This window comes from Heptranchias perlo, chromosome 14 (assembly GCF_035084215.1).
Source record: "Heptranchias perlo isolate sHepPer1 chromosome 14, sHepPer1.hap1, whole genome shotgun sequence".
Lineage (NCBI taxonomy): Eukaryota > Metazoa > Chordata > Chondrichthyes > Hexanchiformes > Hexanchidae > Heptranchias > Heptranchias perlo.
The window spans coordinates 7,487,473-7,511,633 of record NC_090338.1 but is presented as its reverse complement, the minus strand read 5'-3'; the positions used below and the strand labels follow the sequence as shown (position 1 = coordinate 7,511,633).

The window sequence follows — 24,161 nt, the reverse complement described above, 5'->3', positions numbered from 1 at the left end:
AAGAAGTGAGGGACGTACAAGAGGCCAGAGTTGGAAAAAAGCAGAACTCTTGGAGGGTTGTAGGGCTGGAGGAGGTGAACATAAGAAATAGGAGCAGGAGTAGGCCATACAGGCCCCTCGAGCCTGCTCCGCCATTCAATCAGACCATGGCTAATCTTCAACATCAACTCCACTTTCCCGCCTGATCCCCATATCCCTTGATTCCCCTAGAGTCTAGAAATCAATCTATTTCAGCCTTGAATATATTCAGTGACTCAGCATCCACAGCCCTCTGGGGTAGAGAATTCCAAAGATTCACAACCCTCTGAGAAAAGAAAGTCCTCCTCATCTCAGTCCAGAATGCTGACCCCTTATCCTGCGACTACGCCCCCTAGTTCTAGACTCTCCAGCCAGGGGAAACAATCTCTCAGCATCTACCCTGTTAAGCCCCCTCATAATCTTATATGTTTCAATGAGATCACCTCTCATTCTTCTAAACTCCAGAGAGTATAGGCCCATTCCAATTAACCTCTCTTTGTTGGACAACTCTCTCATCCCACAAATTAATCTCGTGAACCTTTGTTGCACTGCCTCCAAGGCAAGTATATCCTTCTTTAGATAAGGAGGCCAAAACTGTACACAGTACTCCAGGTGAGGTCTCACTAAAGTCCTGTACAACTATAATAAGACTTCCTTTCTCTTGTACTCCAACCCTATTGCAATAAAGGCCAACATGCCATTTGCTTTCCTAATTGCTTGCTGTACCTGCATGCTAAATGTTGTGTTTCTTGTATTAGGACACCCAAATCTCTCTGATCACCAACATTTAATAGCTTTTCACCATTTAAAAAATATTCTGTTTTTCTATTCTTCCTACCAAAGTGAATAACCTCACATTTCCCCACATTATCTGCCAACTTCTTGCCCACTCACTTAACCTGTCTATATCCCTTTGCAGACTCTTTGTGTCCTCCTCACAGCTTACTTTCCCACCTAGCTTTGTATTGTCAGCAAACTTGGATACATTACACTCGGTCCCTTCATCTAAGTCATTAATATAGATTGTAAATTGCTGAGGCCCAAGCACCGATCCTTGATTCCCCACTAGTTACAGCCTGCCAACCCGAGAATGACCCGTATATTCCTCCTCTCTATTTTCTGTCCATTAACCAATCCTCTATCCATGCTAATATACCCCCAACCCCATGAGCCCGCGCCTTGTGTAACAACCTTTTATGTGGCACCTTATCGAATACCTTGTGAAAATCCAAATATACTACATCCACTGGTTCCCCTTTATTTACCTTGCTAGTTACATCCTCAAAAAACTCTAATAAATTTGTCAAATACAATTTCCCTCTTATAAAACAGTATTGACTCTGCCTAATCATATTATGATTTCTAATGCCCTGTTACCATTTCCTTGTTAATGTATTCCAGCATTTTCCTGATGACTGATGTCAGACTAACTGGCCTGTCGTTCCCGGTTTTCTCTCTCCCTCCCTTCTTGAATAGCAAGTTAATATTTGCTACCTTCCAGTCCACTAGGACCTTTCCTGAATCAAGAGAATTTTGAAAGATCACAACCAATGCATCCTCTATCTCTGCAGCCACCTCTTTTAGAATCCTAGGATGTAGGCCATCAGGTCCGGGGATTTGTCGGCTTTTAGTCCCATTAGTTTGTCCGGTACTTTTTCTCTACTGATACCAATTGTTTTAAGTTCCTCACTCTCATTTACCCCTTGGTTCCCCATTATTTCTGGTATGCTTTTTGTGTCTTCTACTGTGAAGACAGATATAAAATGTTTGTTTAACACATCTCCCATTTTCTGATTCCCCGTTATAATTTCTCCTGTCTCAGCCTCAAAGGGACCAACGTTTACTTTTGCTACTCTCTTCCTTTTTACATACTTGTAGAAGCTCTTAAAATCTATTTTTATATCTCTTGCTAGTTTACTTTCATATTCTATTTTCTCCCGTTTTATCAATTTTTTGGTTGTCCTTTGTTGGTTTCTAAAACTCTCCCAATCCCCAGGCTTATTACTCTTCTTGGTAACATTCTACGTCTTTCCTTTCAATCTAATACTATCCTTAACTTCTTTGGTTAGCCACGGGTGGATCACTTTTCCCGTGGAGTTTTTATTTCTCAATGGAATATATACTTATTGAGAATATTGAAATATTTCTTTAAATGTTTGCCATTGCTTTTCAACTGTCAAACCCTTTAATTTAATTTCCCAATCTACCTTTGTCAACCTGCCCCTCATGCCTATATAATTGGCTTTATTTAAGTTTAAGATTCTAGTTTCTGACATAAGTACATTACTTTCAAACTCAATGTGAAATTCTATCATATTATGATCACTCTTCCCCAGATGTTCTTTTACTGTGAGATTATTAATCAACCCTATCTCATTACAGTCTCAGGATACGGGATAGGACATTTAGGACTGAGAGGGGGAGAACTTTCTTCACTCAGAGGTTGGTGAACCTGTGGAATTCTCTACTACAGAAGGCTGTGAGGCCAAGTCACTGAATATATTTAAGAAGGAGTTAGATAGATTTCTAGACACAAAAGGCATCACGGGGCATGGGGAGAGAGCGGGAATATGGTATTGAGGTAGAGGATCAGCCATGATCATATTGAATGGCGAAGCAGGCTCGATGGGCCGAATGGCCTACTCCTGCTCCTATTTTCTATGTTTCTATTTTCTATGTTTCTATATTACATAATACAAGATCTAAAATAGTCTGTTCCTTGGTTGGTTCCATGACATATTGCTGTAGGAAACCATCTCAAATACATTCCATAAACTAGTCTTCCAAACTACCTTTGCCAATTTGATTTGCCCAGTCTATATGCAGATTAAAGACCCCCTTCATGACTGCATTTCCTTTGTTACAAGCTCCCATTATTTCATGATTAATACTCTGTCCAGCTGTATTGCACCTATTAGAGGGCCTATGAACTACTCCCACCAATATTTTCTGCCCCTTGTTGTTTCTAATTTCTACCCATATTGATTCTACTTCCTGATTTTCCGAGCAAAGATCCTTTCTCACCACTGTCCTTATGCCATCCTTTAATATCAGGGCTACACCCCCTGCTTTTCCATTCCGCCTGTCTTTTCTAAATGTCATGCACCCTGAAATATTTAGTTCCCGACCTTGGTCATTTTGCAACCTTGTCTCTGTAATGGCTATTGCACAAATGGCTATTTGTGTAATTAATTCATCTATCTTGTTATGAATGTCCGTGCATTCAGATAAAGAGCCTTTAATTTTGACTTTTACTATTTTTTCCTGCTTTGACCTTAGTTGTTGATGCACTATTATTGGTAAACTCTCTGTCCCTTCCTGCCACACTCTGCTTATCTTTACCCAAGTCACTACACTGCGCTATTGTCTTAACTTTTCTCATTAGATTTCTAAATTTCCTCTCACCTGACCCCCTCCCCCCTCCCCCCTCCCTTTTTAGTTTAAAGCCCTATTTACAGCCCTAGTTATTCGATTCGCCAGGACGCTGGTCCCAGCCCGGTTTAAGTGGAGCCCATCCTGTCAGAACAGCTCCCTCTTTCCCCAGTACTGGGCCAGTGCCCAATTAATCGAAACCCCTGTCTCCCACACCACTCTTTGAGCCACACATTTAACTCACTGATCTGTTTGTCCCTATGCCGATTTGCACGTGGCTCAGATAGTAATCCAGAGATTATTACCTTTGAGGTTCTACTTATTAATTTAGACCTTATCTCCTCAAACTGTCTCAGCAGACCCTCATTCCTAGTTCTACCTATGTTGTTGGCTCCTACGCGGATCATGATGACTGGATCCTACCCCTTATGCACCAAGTTCTTTTCCAGCCGCGAGGAGATGGCCTTAACCCTGGCAGTGGACAGGCACCACAGCCTTCGGGACTCTCGGTCAGAGGTTACAGAGCTAGGGAGTGGCGAGACCACGGAGGCATTTGAACAAGAGGATGAGGATTTTAAAATCGAGGGCATTGCCGGACTGGGAGCCAATGTAGGTCAGCGAGCAAAGGGAGTGATGGGTGAACGGAACGGTGCAAGTTAGGATACGGGCAGCAAGAATTTGGATGAACTTAAGATAATGGAGGGTGGAAGATGGAAGGCCAGCCAGCTGATCATTGGAATAGTTGAGTCTGGATACAGACCGCTATTTGGCCCCGGCACCCAGCGTTCAAAAATCAGCAGAGGGCGTACCAGATAGAATTGGAGGAGCGGTGTGATCCATGTGGGCTTGAATGGATTTATTGGTTCATTACAAAGAGGGGTTCCATGTATCCTGTCAAAGAGAGCTGGAGGATAATTCCCAAAGGAACTTGAGTTTTGGATGGAATAAATGTAAAATTTGCGGAATAAAACTTGTACCTCACTATACCCTATTGTATATCCACTGCACATATATCATTTTAATTTTTAAATGTCTTAAAATTTTATTAGGGAAAATGAAAACCTCATGAGTGAAGAAAGGGCTTGTCCAACTGTATCAGACTCAGAGGAGAATAAAGTCCTGCTCGGAGAGAAAGCAAAGGTATGATTGTTTCACCCATCTCCGAGTAATGATATTAATTACCAAAAATAATCACAATTTTTATATTTTGTTTATTTTCCTTTTCAGGATCTGTGCAGAACTTTTCCAAAGGTAGGGATTAGGTTCGTAAATTACAACATCAAAATCTCCCTTTGAAGATACCTTGTGTGAAGACTAGGTGCAGGCCTATTGGGACTAAATGTGGTGTGATGTGGACGGAGCTAGACAGTGCACTGGGAGGTGTGTTACGCATGGAGTCCAATGGATTTAAAGAAAGAAAGATCTTGCATTTATATAGCGCCTTTAACGATCTCAGGACGTCCCAAAGTACAGCCAATGAAGTACTTGTGAAGCGTAGTTACTGTAGGAAACGCGGCAGCCAATTTGTGCATAGCAAGATCCCACAAACAGCAATAAAATAAATGACCAGATAATCTGTTTTGGATGTTGGTAGAGGGATAAATATTGGCCAGGACAACAGGGAGAACTCCTCCTGCTCTTCTTCAAATAGTGCCGTGGGATCTTTTAAGTCTTGGTTTAAAATCTCATCCAAAAGACAGCGCCTCCAACAGTGCAGCACTCCCTCAGTACTGGCACTGGGAGTGTCAGCTCTAGATTATGTGCTCAGGTCTCTGGAGTGGGACTTGAACTCACAACCTTCTGGCTGTGAAGCATGAGTGCTGCCAACTGAGCCACGGCTGACAGAAACACTAGCCTGCGACCAATACTCGAAATGTACGGGCGTGTACAGGATCAGGCTAGTATGTGATCCTTCCCCGGGGGTTAAAAAGCCGACTGGTGCTCACAGCCTAGACTCACTCATGGAGAAGGCCAGAGTCCTTGGAACTGTCGCTCAAAAAGAGTTCAGATGGGGAGGAAAAAAAATGAACTGCATCAAAGAACGAATCAGAGCAAAATGTCATGAGCGTTAATTGATGCTTTTGCAGGATCTGAATGACAAGGCATTTGCAAGGTTCCTGCGAGCTTTCAGGTCAGTCGACCAGGCCTTCAACGCGATCCTCCGTTATTTGAAATGGAGGAAGGAGTTTGGTGTTGACTCGATTACAGTTGAGGACTCGGATATCAAAAATGAACTGAGAAGTGGAAAAGCGATGTTGCTGGAGCACAAAGACAATGTTGGCAGGCAGGTATCCCCACACTTTACTAACCAGGTTCTTTAATTAAAAAACAAGGGGAGGAAAATACATCTATTTAAAAAAAAGCCATCATTCACAAGAGTGAAGATGAGTGACCTTTCCTGTGTCCTCTGCTCTTAGATTGCATTGTATACTAAAGTACTGCGACATGTCCAAGACACAGGGGAGGCATTTAAGTAAAAGAAAGAACTCCCATTTCTGTCGTGCCTTTCACGACCAAAGCGCTTTACAGCCAATGAAGCACTATTGAAGTGTAGTCGCTGTTATAATTTAGGAAATGCAGCGGCCAATTTGCGCACAGCAAGCTCCCACAAACAGCAATGTGATAATGATCAGATAATCTGTCTTAGTGATGTCGGTTGAGGGATGAATATTGGCCAGGGCACCGGGGGAGAACTCCAATGCTCTTCTTTGAAATAGTGCCATGGGATCTTTTACGTTCATCTGAGAGGACAGACAGGGCCTCGGTTTAACGTCTCCTTCAAAAGACGTACTGGAGGCAATACAGTGAAGAGCCACAAAGGTCACTCCTAGTGTTAGAGATCTGAATTGAGAGAAAAGCCTAGTGAAACCTGAGCTATACAGCCTTGAAAGAAGGCTTCTGAGAGTTAATGTTGTAAAGGTACATACGATAGTAAACGTTATGAAAAAGGGAAATTTGAAAAATTACTTCAAACTATATTGTGAGAGTGGGACAAGAGGACCCAGATTCAAAGTAGTAAAATGGAAATGTTGGATTGATATCAGGAGGTTATTCTTCACACAAAGAGTGATCTAGTCACAGAATGGACTCCCAGATAGAGTAGTGGAGGCAAAATCCTGCATTCATTAAGGAAAAGAACTTTCATTTATACAGCGCCTTCCATGACCTCAGGACATCCCAAAACTCTTCACAGCTCATGAAGTACTTCTTGAAGTGTAGTCACTGTTGTAATCTAGGAAACATGGACAGCCAATTTGCACACAACAAGATCCCACAAACAGCAATGAGATAAAGGACCAGGTAATTTTTTTTAGTGATGTTGCTTGAGGGATAAATATTGGCCAAGAACTCGTTGGATCTGCACTGGGGGGACTTTAGGGTCTTATGGATGGATACGCCGTATGGCCTTCCTCATCCTGAAACACCTTGCAATCCAACAACACTCAAGAAGCTCGACACCATCCAGGACAAAGCAGCCCGCTTGATTGGCACCCCATCCACCACCCTAAACATTCACTCCCTTCACCACCGGCGCACCGTGGCTGCAGTGTGTACCATCCACAGGATGCACTGCAGCATCTCGCCAAGGCTTCTTCGACAGCACTTCCCAAACCCGCGACCTCTACCACCTAGAAGGACAAGGGCAGCAGGCACATGGGAACAACACCACCTGCACGTTCCCCTCCAAGTCACGCACCATCCCGACTTGGAAATAAATCGCCGTTCCTTCATCGTCACTGGGTCAAAATCCTGGAACTCCCTTCCCAACAGCATTGTGGGAGAACCTTCACCACACGGACTGCAGCGGTTCAAGAAGGCGGCTCGCTACCGCCTTCTCAAGGGCTTTAGGGATGGGCAATAAATGCTGGCCTCGCCAGCGACGCCCACATCCCATGAACGAATAAAAGAAAAATTGCAGAAGTGAGCACAGTAGCAGAACTGAAAGGCAGCGTATGCACTGATTGCTTTTAAAATGGGCAGCCCTTGGTGCCTGAAATTTCCTTGGACCTGCTGGAAGTCTATTAATGAGTTGCTGCAACTGCCGGCTGGAACCCATAAGATCGGATGCTCACGGGACCTAAGGTTATGATTTTGTTCCCTCAGGCCCATCCTACTGGTAACAGCCAAACTCCATCATTCAAAGGACCGGAACCTGCAAAGCCTTATGAAATTCATTGTATATCTTCTGGTGAGTTCAGCACGCATATCAGCAAACTTTATAGAAGTATCAAACATTATAGTTTAATAAGGATCCATTGCTTTATCCCAAGCCCATTACACTTACCACATCATGTCTCAAATTACTCACGTACTATATCCCAAAATATTATTTACTGAAAGAAATCTATCCAATTTGAATGTTGAAAATAGAGAATCTGAACGGTATTTAAAATATCACTAAATTAATATTCCTAATCTCCTTCAGCTTTCGCCATGACTCTGTGGGGTATAAATTAGTTTTGTGCTGTTAATTGTATCCATGTGATTTATATTAATTAATGTTAATTGTTTTCAGGTGGCGTTTATCAATTGGGAACTCTCTTGAATCCATTTATAAGAGAGCTGATCTCAGGTGCGGTGTGGGTGTGATGTGGTGCTCTGAGAATAGAGGCTTGGAAGCAACTGAAGACCGGGCTCCAGTATTTGATCCTTCACCACCGGGCTATCCAGTTTAGAACATGGGCGGCCAGCGAATCGGCTGCCCCGCTTACACCCCGCCTGATTTTCTTTCCCACAGGGCGGAGTACAAAACGGGTTGGCGATTCACTATCGCCCACTTTGCACTTCCGCCCGAGTCGACACTATAACCTGTGAGTTTACCCAGTGTACAGGGAGTTGCCAGGTTTAATCTCCAGTCTGTGTTGAGTAAGCTGATCTCAGCCAGAACGGCATTAGATGGCGATGGAAATTGCTAGACGAAAAAAGACCCCCACGGTCCATCTAGTTCACCTTCTACCATCCCGGTAGTCCCATGATACAATGATAATGGAGTTGTTGACTAATCGTGGTAATCAATCTCCATCAACGAGTCTCCAACAGACCCTGACATGAGGTGAGGAAAAATCCCAGCGGTGGAGAGCTTTGGGAACCATAGGTCCAAAGTTACCAGTTCCTCCCAAGCCCGTTACACGCACCACATGTCACGTCTCAAATTACTCACGTACTGTATCCCAAAATATTATTTTCTGAAAGAAATCTATCTAATTTTCAATTGAATGAATCAATACCATCTGCTTCCACCGTCTCCCGAGGGAGCTTGTTCCATAGATTGACCACCCGCTCAGTGAAATAATTTTTTATGCAGATTAGTTTTGAATTTACTCCCCTTCGAGCGCAGGCCGTGTCCTCCTGGTTCTACTGTTCTGGACAAGGTGAAACAGCTTATCATGGTCTACGTTATCTAGTCCCTTTAGAATTCTAACAACAGCAATCATATAACCTCTTAATCTTCTCTTTTCCAGTTTACGTAATCGCTCCTCATAATCCAATCCCTCCATCATTCTGGTTGCTCTCTTCTGTATCCTTTCTATAACTTTCAATATCCTTCTTGTACTGTGGAGACCAGAACTGTACACACTATTCTAAGTGCGGTCACACCAATGATTTACAAAGTGGCAGGATTACCTCACTATTTTCGGCTAAATATTGACCTTTCAATGCAACCCAACATCTGATTTTCTTTACTCACTGCCACCAAGCATTGTTGCGATAGCTTCAGTTGATTGTCACTCAGGTCCCCCAGATCACTCTCATTTTCCATGCACATGATTTTCCATCTATTTAAGTGCAAGTCCCTTCCTGGATTTTCAGTTCCCGTAAGAAGCACTTTGCATTTCTCTACAATGAAGTTCATCTGCCACCTGTCTGCCCAACTTTCAAGTATATTCAAATCCTCCTGTAGCTTATCCTGTTCAGCTTTGGTGTCTACCACCTTCCTTCGCTTTGTATCATCTGCAAATTTAGCCATTCCTAGCTCCAGATCATTTGTGAAGATATTAAACAAAAGAGGTCCCAAAACAGACCCTGTGGGTCCCCACTGGTAACATTCTCCCAGGCTGATGAAAATCCCTGTACCACCACCCTCTGGGTTCTATCAGTCAACCAATTAAGTATCCATTGTAGAATTTTCCTCAACTGAGGATTTCCCTCCACTGTAGTTGACCGAATCGGTACTATTTACCGCACTTCTGCCCTCACCGCTTCCCTTCCCCCTCAGAACCATGATAAGGGATCCCCTTGTCCTCACCTTCCACCCCACCAGCCTCCACATTCAACGTATCATCCTCCGCCATTTCTGCCACCTCCAGCGCGATCCCACCACCAAACACATCTTCCCCTTTCAGCATTCTGAAGGGACCGCTCCCTCCACGACACCCTGCTCCACTCTTCCGTCACCTCCAAGACCCGCTCTCCTCCCCGCGGCACTTTCCCGTGTGAGCGCAGGAGATGCAACACCTGCCCCGTCACTTCCTCCCTCCCCACCATCCAGGGCCCCAAACACTCCTTCCAGGTGAAACAGCTGTTTACTTGTACTTCTTTCAATTTAGTATACTGTATTCGCTGCTCACAATGGGGTCTCCTCTACGTCGGGGAGACCAAATGCAGATTGGGTGATCACTTTGCTGAACACCTCCGCTCTGTCCGCAAGTGTGACCCTGACCTGCTGGTCGCTTGCCATTTTAATTCCCCGTCCCACTCCCACTCTGATCTCTCTGCCCTCGGCCTCTTACACTGTTCCAATGAAACTCAACGTAAGCTTGAGGAACAGCACCTCATCTTTCATTTAGGCACTTTACAATCCTGCAGACTCAACATTGATTTCAATAACTTCAGATCATAACCACTGCTCCCATTTTCTCGGACAGCAGGTGCTGGTAATGGTTCTGCTGTTGCCATTTACAGCTGCTCCTGACCAATTTTTTGTTTCTTTACTGTCCCATTCCCACCCTCCTTGCCTTGCACCACCATTCCTTTTGTCATTTAATCACTCCTGCCCTCCACCCTATCACAGACCTTCCCTTTTGTTCTTTCCTCCCCTCCCCTCTCTCCCACCCCCCCTTACCCTGGCTCTGTACTTGCTTAAAAACTTAAATTCTTTTAACATCTTCCAGTTCTGACGAAAGGTCTTCGACCTGAAACGTTAACTCTGTTTCTTTCTCCACAGACGCTGCCTCATTTGCTGAGCTTCTCCAGCATTTTCTGTTCTTTATTTTCAATTGGTTGGAGGAGAGATGGTGGTAATTTGCCAGGGTTCCTACTCCAGACTGCTATCCGGTGAACTGTACTGGAAGTGTGTGTGTGTGTGTGTGTGTGTGTGCGTGTGTGTGTGTGTGTGTGTGTGTGTGTGTATGTGCGGAACGTTGAATGAGGGTCAGGATCAGCTGGAACATCCACTCTGGTGGACTATCCTTCCCAAAAAGAAAGATTTGCATTTCTATAGTGTCTTTCCCAACCTCAGGACATCCCAAAGCGCTTTACAGCCATTGAAGTACTTTTGAAGTGTAGTCACTGTTGTAATGTAGTAAACACGGCAGCCAATGTGCGCACAGCAAGATCCCACAAACAGCAAAGTGATAATGACCAGATAATCTGTTTTTAGTGATCTTGGTTGACGGATAAACAATGGCCCCAGGACACCGGGGAGAACTCCGCTGCTCTTCTTCAAAATAGTGGCCGTGGGATCTTTTACGTCCACCTGGGAGGGCAAATGGAGCCTCGGTTTAACATCGCATCCGAAAGACAGCACCTCCGACAGTGCAGCACTCCCTCAGTACTGCACTGGGAGTATCAGTCTGGATTTTGTGCCCAAGTCTCTGGAGTGAGACTGAAACCCACAACCTCCTGACTCAGAGGCGAGAGTGCTGCCCACTGAGCCCCTGCTGACACACACACACACATGAAAAATAGCTACTTGGATCAGGTAGTGGAGGGTTACAGGCTAATGTGGAATTATACCCTGTGCCTTCGAGAAAGGAGGGGGATGAACCCGGAGGGAGGGGAAAGTTGCTGATATAGCTGGCACAAGATTCTTATACACTGTCTGAATGTGAGTAGAATGGGCCTATACTCTCTGGAGTTTAGAAGAATGAGAGGTGATCTTATTGAAACATACAAGATTCTGAGGGGGTTTGACAGGGTAGATGCTGAGAGGTTGTTTCCCATGGCTGGAGAGTCTAGAACTAGGGGGCATAGTATCAGGATAAGGGGTCGGCCATTTAAGACTGAGATGAGGAGGAATTTCTTCACTCAGAGGGTGGTGAATCTTTGGAATTCTCTACCCCAGAGGACTGTGGATACTGAGTTGTTGAATATATTCAAGGCTGAGTTAGACAGATTTTTGGACTCTAGGGGAATCAAGGGATATGGGGATCAGGCAGGAAAGTGGAGTTGAGGTCGGAGGTCAGCCACGATCTGATTGAATGGCGGAGCAGGCTCGAGGGGCCGAATGGCCTACTCCTATTTCTTATGTTCAAACAAACAGCAGCAAAAGCTTCATCCATTAAACGGCCTGTCTTTTAATTTGTTCTGTACTCTGCAGGAATCAGCAGGCAACCTGTGCGATGATGACATATGTGATAACTTCTGCATTGTATTTGACATGAAAGACTTTTCGATGAATAGCATGGATTACCAGTTTGTTAAGAATTTAATCTGGTTGCTCTCCAATTATTACCCAGAGCGACTAGGCATTTGGCTCATCATTAACCCTCCGGTGCTTTTCAGCGGATGCTGGGTGATTATACGCAGTTGGTATGTCTTATTTTTCTAAATAAAACCACCTTTGGGGCTGAAATTCCGAGGGGGGAATGGGATCTTACCGTCTCCTGCTGTAACTAGGGTGGAACCCCAACCCAGGGAAAGGTGGATCAGCAACAATAAAAATCATAGTCAAGGAGAAGAAAAAAGTTAGTAATTTTTGCATGTAATTTAATTGATAAATGACTAATCAGGGGCCAGAAGTTCCCCTTTCTATGTAAAGAAGAAAAATCTTCTATAGAGCCTTTACCGACCCAAGGACGCCCCAAAGCGCTTTACAGCCAATGAAGTGCTTTTGAAGTGTAGTCACGGTAGTAATGTAGGCAAACCCGGCAGCTAATTTGCGCAGAGCAAGATCCCACAAACAGCAATTAGGTAAATGACCAGATCATCTGTTTTAGTGATGTTGCTTGAGGGATAAATATTGGCCCAGGACGCCGGGGAGAACTTCGAATAGTACCATGGGATCATTTGCATCCACCTGAGAGGGCAGACGGGACCTCGGTTTAACGTCTCATCCAAAAGACGGCACCTCCGACAGTGCAGCACTCCCTCAGGACTGCACTGGACTGTCAGCCTGGATTATGTGCTCAACTTTCTGGAGTGGGGCTTGAATCCTTCTGACTCAGAGGTGAGAGCTGCATTTATATAGCACCTTTAATGTAGTAAAACATCCCAAGGTGTTTCACAGGAGCGTAATCAGACAAAAATTGACACCAAGCCACATAAGGTCATATTAGGACAGTGTCTAAAAGCTTGGTCAAAGATGTAGGTTTTAAGGAGCGTCTTAAAAGGAGGAGAGGTTTAGGAAGGGAATTCTAGAGCCTAGGGCCCAGACAGCCGAAGGCATGGCTGCCAATGGTGGGGTGAAGTAAGTGGGGCATGTACAAGAGACCAGAGGGTTGTAGGGGGTTACAGAGATAGGGAGAGCCAAGGCCATAGAGGGATTTGAACACAAGGATAAACATTTTAAAATCAGGAGCCAATGTAGGTCAGCAAGTACAGGGGTGATAGACAAACAGGACTTGGTGCGAATTAGGATAAGGGCAGCAGAGAACTCCCCCACCCTTCTGCGATAAGTGCCCTGGAATCTTTTACACCTACCTGTGAGGGCAGACAGGGCCTCAGTTTAACGTCTCATCCGAAAGACGGCACCTCCGACAGCGCAGCACTCCCTCAGTAACTGCACTGCGAGTGTCGGCCTGGATTTTGTGCTCAAGTCTCTGGAGTCGGACTTGAACCCATGCCCTCCTGACTCCGAGGCGAGAGAGCTACCCACTGAGCCACGGGCACTGCTTAGTGTTTAGCTGTATTGGAACATTAACATTTTTGAACCCCACTCTCTTTCAGGCTGGATGAAAACACAGCCAAGAAAGTAATTTTTGTCACGAGGCCGGAGCAGCTAGCAGAGTATATTCAACCCGAAGTCTTACCCAGGAATCTCTTTCTGTGACCACGCGCTCTCTGTAAACACATTTCACGAAAGATTCTATTGTGCACAAGTTTGCATTACGCCAGAAGTTTTAAAAGATTGCTGTACATTTTAAAAAATAAAGTTTGACGTTTTTTTTTGCCTTTAGTTTGTTCCGTTTTGGTTTCGGGCACTCATAACTTGTTAATTTTCCATTTCATCGAAGAGGGCTCACTGATTCCATGCGACTAAATCACGTCTACGCGCCACAAAAATCTAATAGAATTTTACAGCACAGAAAGAGGCCATTCGGCCCGTCATGCCTGTGCGGCTCTTTGAAAGAGCTGTCCAATTAGCCCAGCTCCCTCTGCTCTTTCCCCCAATTTTTCCTTTTCAAGTATTTATCCAATTCCCTTCTGAAAGTTACTATCGAATCCAATTCCACTGCCCTTTCAGTCCAGCTCATGACAACTCACTGCGCAAAGAAAAATTCGCCCCATCTCCCCTTCTGGTTCTTTTGCCAATTATCTTTAATCTGTATCCTCTTGTTGCTGACCCTCCTGCCAGTGGAAACAGAATAACCATCAATTTTTTCCCCCTCATCCTCTTCCTCTTCCTCACCCCCATCCCGAAGGTACCTTCTGATACCCTGCTCAACTAGCAATTCATTATTGAAACAGAAAACACCATTCCCTCAACACTTTGCAATGGGCAGAGACAGTGATCAGGTAACAGGGGCTCTGGCTGATTTCCTGCTTTGCATAACTTAGTTCCACACTGTGCAGTATATTTACCCACTGATAATATTCAGGCAATTCTACTGACACGAGCATGAAAAATGATGGGCAGAAAAAGACCAACTGGTCCATCAAGCCTGCCCCACACCTCATGACACCTGGAGCTTCATGTCTAGACACATCCTCCACACACCCCCCACCCACAACCCAACCCCAGCCATATAATCTCCTGGGAGAGGCAAAATAAAAATAGAAAAAAAACCCCAGGGCAAATAAGGGTCGGGGTGGGGGGGGAGGAGGTGGAATCTCTGAAAAATTCCTCTGCGACCCCCTCAAGCAATCGAAACCAGTCCAGGAGATGACATTGATGGTGAAAGGGAGAGGCTGAAGAGGTAGTGAGGGTTAAAAACACTGCTTTCTAAATCAAAAATTTAAAGTAGAAAACCAGGAAACAGAATTAAGGGACAGCATTCCAAAAAAATTGGGAGTGGTGTGTACATGAATGCAGAAGGCATCGAAAAGGAATTTGGAGAATGAGAAGCATTAATCACTACGGAGGGAAGTGATATAGTAGCTATAATTTTTTAAAAATTCATTCTAGGGAAATGGGTGTCGCTGGCAAGGCCGGCATTTATTGCCCATCCCCTAGTTGCCCTTGAGAAGGTGGTGGTGATGGTGGTGGTGATGGTGGTGAAGGTGGTGGTGATGGTGGTGGTGGTGGTGGGCTGCCTCCTTCTTGAATCGCTGCAGTCCGTGAGGTGAAGGTGCTCCCACAGTGTTAGGTGGGGAGTTCATAGAAAGGTCACAGCACGGAAGGAGGCCATTCGTCCCATCGTCCCCCTCACTGGCCCTATGCAAGAGCAATCCGGCTAGTCCCACTCCCCCGCCCTATCCCCATAGCCCTGCCAATTTTTTAATTTCAAGTACTTATCCAGTTCCCTTTTGAAGGCCATGATTAAATCTGCCTCCACCACCTCCTCGGACAGTGCATTCCAGATCTTAACCACTCGCTATGTAAAAAAGCTTTTCCTCATGTAAGCATTGGTTCTTTTGCCAATCACCTTAAATCTATGCCCTCTGGTCTTGTTCCTTCCGCCAATGGGAACAGTTTCTCTCTGTCTAGGCCCTTCATGATTTTGAATACATCTATCAAATCTCCTCGCAGCCTTCCCTGTTCCGAGAACAACCCCAGCTTCTCCAGTCTATCCGCGTAACTAAAGTCCCTCATCCCAGGAATCATTCTAGTAAATCTCCTCTGCACCCCCTCTAAGGACTTCGCATCTTTCCTAAAGTGCGGTGCCCAGAACTGGACACAATACTCCAGTTGTGGCCAAACCAGTGTTTTATAAAAAGTTCATCATGACTTCCTTACTTTTGTACTCCATGTCTCTATTTATAAAGCCCAGCATCCCATATGCTTTTTTTAAACTGTTTTCTCAACCTGCCCTGCCACCTTCAACGATTTGTTCACATATACCCCCAGATCTCTCTGTTCCTGTACCCCTTTTAGAATTGTGCCCTCTAGTTTATATTGCCTCTCCGTGTTCTTCCTAGCAAAATGTATCACTTTACATGTTTCTACGTTAAATTTCATCTGCCATGTGTCCGCCTATGCCACCAGCCTGTCTATATCCTCTTGAAGTCTATCACTATCCCCCTCACTGTTCACTACCCTTCCAAGTTTCATGTCATCTGCAAATTTTGAAATTGTGCCCTGTACACCCAAGTCCAAGTCATTAATATAGATCAAGAAAAGCAGTTGTCCCAGCACCAACCGCTGGGGAACACTACTGTACACCTCCCTCCAGTCCAAAAAACAACCATTCACCACTACTCTCTGTTTCCTGTCACTTAGCCAATTCTTTATCCACGTTGCTACTGCCCCCTTTATTCCATGGGCCGCAATCTTGACGACAAGCCTACCTTTATCAAACGCCTTTTGAAAGCCCATCGACTACATTGCCCTCATCTACCCTCTCTGTACCTCATCAAAAAACTTTGCCTTTAACAAATCCATGCTGGATTTCCTTAATCAATCCACAACCGTCCAAGTGACTGTTAATTCTGTCCCGGATTATCGTTTCTAAAAGTTTCCCCACCACTGACTGACTAGCCTGTAATTGCTGGGTTTATCCTTGCACCCTTTTTTGAACAAGGTTGTAACATTTTCAATTCTCCAGTCCTCTGGCAGCACCCCCAGATATTATGGCCAGTACCTCCGCAATTTCCACCCTTACTTCCCTCAGCAACCTAGCATGCATCCCATCTGGACCAGGTGACTTATCTATAAGTTAGGGTTATCTATAAGTACAGCTAGCCTTTCGAGTACCTCCGCTTTATCAATTTTTAGCCCATCCAGTATCTTAACTGTATCTTCCATTACTGAGACTCTGGCAGCATCTTCTTCCTTGGTAAAGACAGATGCAAAGTACTTATTTAATACCTCGGCTAAGCCCTCTGCCTCCATGAGTAGATCTCCTTTATGGTCCCTAATTGGCCCCACCCCTCCTCTTACTACCCGTTTACTGTTTATATACCTGTAGAAGACTTTTGGAGTTCCAGGATTTTGACCCAGCGACGATGAAGGAATGGCCGCTATACGCTCAAGTCAGGATGGTGTGTGATTTGGAGGGGAGCATGGAGGTGATGGTGTTCCCACGCACCTGCTGCCATTGTCCTTCTAGGCATGGCTTAGGTTTGAATAAAATAATTGTTAGGCAAGGGTATCAAGGGATATGGAGCAAAGGCGAGAAAATGGGGTTGAGATACAGATCAGCCATGATCTAATTGAATGACAGAACAGGCTCGAGGGGCTGAATGGCCTACTCCTATTCCTATGACTGGGAACTTAATATTCCTGGTTATAACATTTTCAGGAGAGATAGAGAGGAGGGTAAAAAAAGGTCGGGTGGCAGTGTTAGCGAAAAAAGTCTATTACAGGGCTAGAAAGTAAGGATGTGCTAAGGGGTTGTGTTAAGACAGAATCTATATGGATAGACTTACAAAACAGAAAGGGAAACAGTAGAATTCTCGGTTTGCGTCACTGGCCACCACACAGTGGAGATGAGGCAGCGAGGGAGATAGACAAGGAAAACAGGGAATAATATTGGGAGGATGGGATGAAGGCAATGCAAAGTGAGGAACACTTTTTAGAACGTGTCCAGGACTAATTCTTGGATCAGTATGTTTCTGGTCCAACAAGGAAAGAAGCATTACTTGATTTAGCTCTGGGAAATTAAAAATAGGGCAAATAACCTATGTGTGAGTTGGAGAACAATTGGGAAACAGTGACCACAACATAGTTAGGTTCAATGCAACAACAGAAAAGGATTTTCTTTTCCAAATGAAGAGGAAAAAAAAAAATCAGGCAAGGTGTAAAACAGGCAGCTGATTCGCTATCACCCGTTTTTTGCCCGATGATAAAAGATAAAACTATCCATCTAGGGTGACACCAGGGTAACCCAATGCCACTAGGACAAAACTAGCAGTACAAGTGCCCCCACCCCAAGAGGAGGATATAACTCATACAAATGGTCCACTCAAACTAAGAAGAGGTTTACAAAATAAAACTAATCCATAATCCAGCTCTTGTCCATAGAAATACTTTGCTGCCCTGCAGTGCCCACCGATTAACTCAGCAGGCAACAAACCCTTAGGAGAATTTGCTGATATTTCATCAAGGAAATTAGAGATTCAACAGGGCTCAACATTCACTGGCAGAACGAAAACCTCCACCGCTGCATCAAGTATTAGAGGCAACACCAATGTAAGCCTAGGGTTTCCATAGAAACATAGAAAATAGGAGCAAGAGTAGGCCATTCGGCCCTTCTCCGCCATTCAAAATGATCATGGCTGATCTTCTAACTCAGTACCCTGTTCCAGCTTTTTCCCCCCATATCCCTTGATCCCTTTAGCATTAAGAGGCCTTATTTCAACCAAGAGCCATTGCTCGCCTTAATATAATGCCGACCGACACAAAGCTAGGCCCTCATTTCTTGTGGTGGGTGTGGAAAAAGACTCGTACACTAAATCCCTCAAGTTTCCAAATCTCGATTTTATTAAGAAAGAGGCATATCAAATATGATTTATGGTCCGACCTCAATAAACAAACAAACAAAGGTTTGTACAGAAGTGTTCTTAAAATTTTTAAAAAAATTGGTAAACCAGGAACCAGGTATTATCGACTCGGGAGTATGAATGCACATTTTTTCACAGTATCAATAGACGCCCACGGGCGGGAGGATCAGTAACCAGAGGACACGGATTTAAAGGTAATTAGCAAAAGAACCAGAGGCAACATGAGGAGAATTTTTTTTAAAAAACGCAGTGAGTTATGATCTGGAATACACGGCCTGAAAAGGCAGCGGAAGCAGATTCAATCACAGCTTTCAAAAAGGAATTGAATAAATACTTGAAGGGAAAAAATTTGAAGGGCTACGGGGAAAGTGCGGGGGAAGAGTGGGACTAATTGGATAGCTCTTTCAAAGAGCCAGCACAGGCACGATGGGCCGAATGTCCTCCTTCTGTGCTGTATGATTCTATGATTCTACATCAATCGTGAAAGTTAAAAACTTGGATTTATGTCTCATGATCCTTTTCTGCTCCATTTCACAACCTACAGGCACTCCAGTCCTGGCATAACAAAGGATAGATAACAAAGGGTTTGTGAAGTGAATTCACTTATCTTTCAATTTGCTAATAATGCCAATAAAACCCAACTTTTGTGGAACTGGAGGACTTTTAAAAAAAAAAGTACATTTAACTATACAAAATCTACCAGCTGTGCAATCTACCCTTTTTGAAAGAGAGACACTTTTAGTTTACTGTGAAATGTGAAAATTAGATTAGATCTCAGTCTCTTGTATAAATTAGCATTTCAGAATCATAGAATGGCCTTCTGTGCCGTAACCATTCGGCCCATCGAGCCTGTGCATGGCTCGCTGCAAGAGCAACCCAGCTAGTCCCACTCCCCCGCTCTTTCCTTGTAGCCCTGCAAATTTTCCTCCTTCAGGTACCTATCTAATTTCTTTTTGAAAGCCACAATTGACCCTGCTTCCGCCACCCTTTCGGGCAGTGAATTCCAGATCCTAACCACTCGCTGCCTAAAAAAGTTTTTCCTCATGTCGCCTTTGATTCTTTTGCCAATCACCTTAAACCTGTGTCCTCCGGTTTGCGACCCTTCTGCCTGTGGGAACAGTTTTTTGCCGAGGCCCTTCCATGATTTTGAACACATTTTGATCATGTTCCAAACACACCAAGGTTTGCCCATAATAATCCAGTGGACTCAAATGCACCATTCCCGTCAAGACTCGACGGCCATTTTGAATGAAGCCCCATTTCTCTACCCTCAGTACAAAAGTTAGAGCAGCAATGAAGAGTTTTTTTTTTAAACACTTAAGCTACCAGTTTAAAAAAAAAAGACTGCTTCAGGGGGGGGGGAACAATACCTATACGGTAATCTTGATCTGCGTTGTCACACCTCCCAACTGCTGTTGCCCCCGCGTGATTTATAGAAAGTTCAACTCCCACTGCTTCAGCGGAGATTCATATCTTGGGGAGGGGAGGGGCGCAATTTTAACCTAACTCACCCGTGAGGAAACGCACGGGATTGGATGCAACACTGGATTTACACCCCGCCCGATTTTACTCTCTACTGAAATCAACGGAGAGAATGATCAGGCGGGGTCTGACGACATTGGGTGAAATCTAGTGCTACCACCATGTCTGGTTTCGGAGTGGAATGTTTAGAAATTTCCAACGTGTAACTAAAGTATAGACGATTAAAATAGAATCCATTTCCCCCCTTCCCTACTGTGCCTTATAATATGGAGGAGCTACTAAAAAAAGTAATGAAGCAAAGCTAAAGTCAGGACACAAGCCAAAGGATTTTCCCCATCCCTTCTAAGCCCTGCACCTCTCCGGTTATGGGCTTGGCACCAGGTGGCAATCCTAAATGAAGATTAGCAGCAGAGGGCACTAACGGTGCCCAACAGAGCAGTGAACTTAAAATATCTTTTATAAAAAAGGACTAAGCCACTTTTTGCTTAAAGACTAAAAAGTTACTGCTCCCTCTTTGGAAAGGGAGACGGTAGGCAGACAATTCAGTTAAGAAAGCTGAAAGGTTCTACCCACTTGGTCCTAGGGGTCGCCAACCCTCCAGGATTTGCCCTGGAGTCTCCAGAAATTAAAGACTGATCTCCAGGACACTGCTACAAGCAAAAACCCAGGAGAAAAAAATCATAGGGGGCGTTAAAGTGAATTGTGTTTTAAAGAAATGTTTTTCTTTGAACGCTTTTGTTCATGGAGGTGGAGGGGGGGTGGGGGGTGGAGAAAGGGCTGTTTGACCAACAGTCAAGAATCATCCAATCGGGTAATGGAAGAGTCTATTCGTTTTCCGATTGGCCGTGGGAGGATGGTGCCCCGCGAGTGTGGATCTGTCGGGCGACCAATGGCGGGAGTAGGAGATCAGGAACACGTCCAGAGTTGGCAACCCTACTTGGTCCATGAGGAAATTGCTAGAAAGACACGGCCAAAGGATTTCATTTCTACTCTTGCCCCCCACTCCCCGCTAACCCCCCCCCCCACCAAACAAGCTTACTTTGGGTTATGATTAAAAATTCAGAATAACTTACTCAATAATGAACTCTCAGGTTAGACATTGGGCCTCAATGTAAACCAGTGAAAACTCCTCCAGTTCAACGGGGCCTTGTGCATAGGCCCCATCCAAATCAAAAGGACGAGAAACACTGATTGATGAGGCCGCTGTAACATTTTTTTTAATAAAAAACTACCTAAAAATGTAGTGTAGTGTCATAGAGCATAATAGATATAGGTTGAAAATTTCTCTCATTTAAAAAAGTAACTAATACTGAGTGTATAAAACACAGGCCTGAAAGGCACAAGGATCAGTTGCTCATTAAATCTTTAGTTTCTTGGCAGGAGGAGCTTGCAGGTCTATCCTGGAGATATCTTTGTTGGCTGTGAATGGTATCCTCTCCGTCACCTTCTTTCCGATGGTTTCAACCTGTTAACGGAGTTAGAGAAACGGAAATTTGAGTCAGAGGCCCCATTACATGGCGGCTCGGTGCAGTTCAAAACATCCTCCCTCATCGTGCTCGCGAGTGAAGCCCGCCATGGTCTCCCATCAGGATCTCCTGGGATCTTAGGGAGTATTTCCAACAGGCAGATTCAGCGAAACTTGCATTTATATAGCGCCTTTAACGTAGTGAAAAACACCCCAAGGCGCTTCATAGGAGCGATCATCAAACAGAATCTGACACCGAGCCACATAAGGAGATATTAGGACAGGTGGCCCAAAGCTTGGTCAAAGAGGTAGGTTTTAAGGCACGACTTAAAAAGGAGGAGAAGAGAGAGGGAGCGATGCGGAGAGGTTTAGGGAGGGAATTCCAGAGCTTCGGGCCTAGGCAAAAGCAAAACACTGCGAATGCTGGAAATCTGACATAAGAACAGAAAATGCCGGAAATACTCGGCAGGTCAGGCAGCATCTGCGGAGAGAGAAACAGAGTTAATGGAGGGCGGGGGCAATTTTATCCTAACCCGCCCGTCAGGAAACTGACAGGGTTTGGTGCAACACTGGCTTTACACCCTGCCTGATTTTACACTCCACTGAAGTCAACAGAGAGTAATTATCGGGCGGGGTGGAAGAGAAACAGAGTTAACGTTTCAGGTCGATGACCTTTCATCAGAACTGGATTTATATTGCGTCATTAACATAGTAAAACGTCCCGTTAGCGATGGACAGCTTTTAAGCAAGTGCAAAGCTTCAATCGTTTGCATCTCCTCTGGACCCATTCTTTGTTTCTATACTTGTCTCATTATCACCTCCTTTATCATTGCACCATCATCACTTTTGTCATTTAATCATTCTTGCCCTCCACCCTATTCCCCTTTGATCTTTTCTTACCCCCTTTTCCCTGTATCTGTACTTGCTTAAAAGTTGTTCATTTCTAACATCTTCCAGTTCTGATGAACGGTCATCGACCTGAAACGTTGGGGGTAAATTCTCATCCATGTTTTCAAATCCCTCCACGGCCTCGCTCCTCCCTAGCTCTTTAACCTCCTCCAGCCCTACAACCCTCTGAGATCTCTGCACTCCTCCAATTCTTGTCTCTTGCACGTCCCCGATTTTAAATCGCCCCACCATTGGCGGCCGTGCCTTCAGCTGCGTGGGCCCTAAGCTCTGGAATTCCCTCCCTAAACCTCTCCTCCTCTCTACCTCTCTCTCCTCCTTTAAGACGCACCTTAAAGCCTACCTCTTTGACCAAGCTTTTGGTCACCAGTCCTAATATCGCCTTATGTGGCTCAATGTAAAATTTTGTTTGATAATCGCTCCTGTGAATCGCCTTGGGACGTTTTACTATGTTAATGATGCAATATAAATCCAAGTTGTTGCTGTGGTAACTCACCGGTCAGGAAACCCCCGGGATTGTTTGGAACAATGGTCTTCCACCCCGCCCGATAATTACTCTCTGTTGACTTCAGTGGAGTGTAAAATCAGGCAGGGTGTAAAGCCAGTTTTGCATCAAACCCTGTCAGTTTCCTGACGGGTGGGTTAGGTTATAATTGCCCCGCCCTCCATTAACTCTGTTTCTCGCTCCGCAGATGCTGCCTGACCCGCTGAGCATTTCCAGCATTTTCTGTTTTTATTAGAAGCAGATTCAGTAGCCCACACACACACACAATAAAAACAGTAGGGTCTCCTTTGCCACTTGAACAAAGCAGGCTGACCAATTTATACTGTTGAGTGTGGCCGACTGGGAGACTCACGAGTCAAGAGTCTGACTGGCTCAAAAGAAAGAAAAATGCTTTAAAAAGGTCTGACACGACAATTGGGTGAAGCAGTGGGTTGGACAATTAGTCTTTCACCTCCAGGAGCGGTGTTAAAATCCAGCCGAGACTGATGGGATTAAAGTCCTCTCTGAATACTGGTGTTAAGGGTCCAATTGGGAAAGAGTTTAGGCCAAGTACAAGATTGACTTTACCTTTAAACAGATCACAGGGTGACTCAAATGGAGATTGGACCACACCTGGAGTATTGAGTACAGTTTTGGTCTCCTTTCCTAAGGACGGATATACTTACCTTAGAGGTGGTGCAACAAATAGTCACTAGGTTGATTCCTGGGATGAGAGGGTTGTCCTGTGAAGAGAGATTGAGTAGAATGGGCCTATATTCTCTGGAGTTTAGATGAGAGGTGATCTCATTGAAACATAAGATTATAAGGGGGCTTGACAGGGTAGATGCCGAGAAGATGTTTCCCTTGGCTGGAAAGTCTAGAACTTGGGGACATAGTCTCAGGATAAGAGGTCGGATATTTAGGACGGAGATGAGGAGGAATTTCCTCATTCAGAGGGTCCTGAATATTTGGAATAGTTGAATATGTTCAAGACTGAGATAGATAGACAGATTTTTGGACTCCGGGGGAATCAAGGGATATGAGGATCAAGCTGGAAAGTGGAGTTGAGGTCAAAGATCAGCCATGATCTTATTGAATGGTGGAGCAGGCTCGAGGGGCCGAATGGCCCACTCCTGCTCCTATTTCTTATGTACTTAAAAAAATCACACTGGCGCAAATTTATTGAGGTTGGCGTTGGGGAAGAGGAGAGGGAGATCTACTGTGCATCTAACCGTGTGTTATCTGACCTGGGAGAGCTGGATGCTGAGCTAACATGGCGTGCCTGAAATGGGAAAGAGTTTCATTCCCTCCCCCCTCGCCCGCCAACAGCAACAACCTCTCCACCTTCACAAAATGTTCAAACGAGAAAGCGAACAAAAAAATCAGAATCCCATCCAGAGGAACGGAAGTATTTTACGTGAGACAATGGGCTCGAATTTAGCAGGCCTGCGG

General features: G+C 44.7%; 2 protein-coding genes across 2 annotated transcripts in view; one reads left to right on the top strand and one right to left on the bottom strand.

Moving 5' to 3' along the window:
• Positions 1–3,771: 3,771 nt before the first annotated feature.
• Positions 3,772–13,600, top strand: LOC137332634 (uncharacterized). The gene is made up of 5 exons (XM_067996592.1): positions 3,772–3,999; positions 5,478–5,674; positions 7,495–7,579; positions 11,930–12,141; positions 13,498–13,600. Exons 1-5 carry the CDS (start codon positions 3,772–3,774, stop codon positions 13,598–13,600), a joined length of 825 nt encoding a protein of 274 aa, XP_067852693.1.
• Positions 13,601–18,329: 4,729 nt separating this feature from the next.
• Positions 18,330–24,161, bottom strand: part of LOC137332296 (UDP-glucose 6-dehydrogenase-like) — a 39,237-nt gene continuing 33,405 nt past the window's right edge. The window contains exon 12 of the mRNA XM_067996006.1: positions 18,330–21,319. Coding sequence (XP_067852107.1) covers positions 21,212–21,319 — 108 coding nt within the window. The 3' untranslated portion in view covers positions 18,330–21,211. The remainder of the gene's footprint in view (positions 21,320–24,161) is intronic.

Bases quoted from the DNA above. Each gene is read 5' to 3' on its own strand.
- LOC137332634 (XM_067996592.1), top strand. From the start codon at position 3,772: ATGTTGTTGGCTCCTACGCGGATCATGATGACTGGATCCTACCCCTTA. The intron at 4,000-5,477 runs GTAGGTCAGCGA...ATGCTTTTGCAG, and splicing joins TTGCCGGACTGGGAGCCAAT to GATCTGAATGACAAGGCATT. The intron at 5,675-7,494 runs GCAGGTATCCCC...TTGTTCCCTCAG, and splicing joins CACAAAGACAATGTTGGCAG to GCCCATCCTACTGGTAACAG.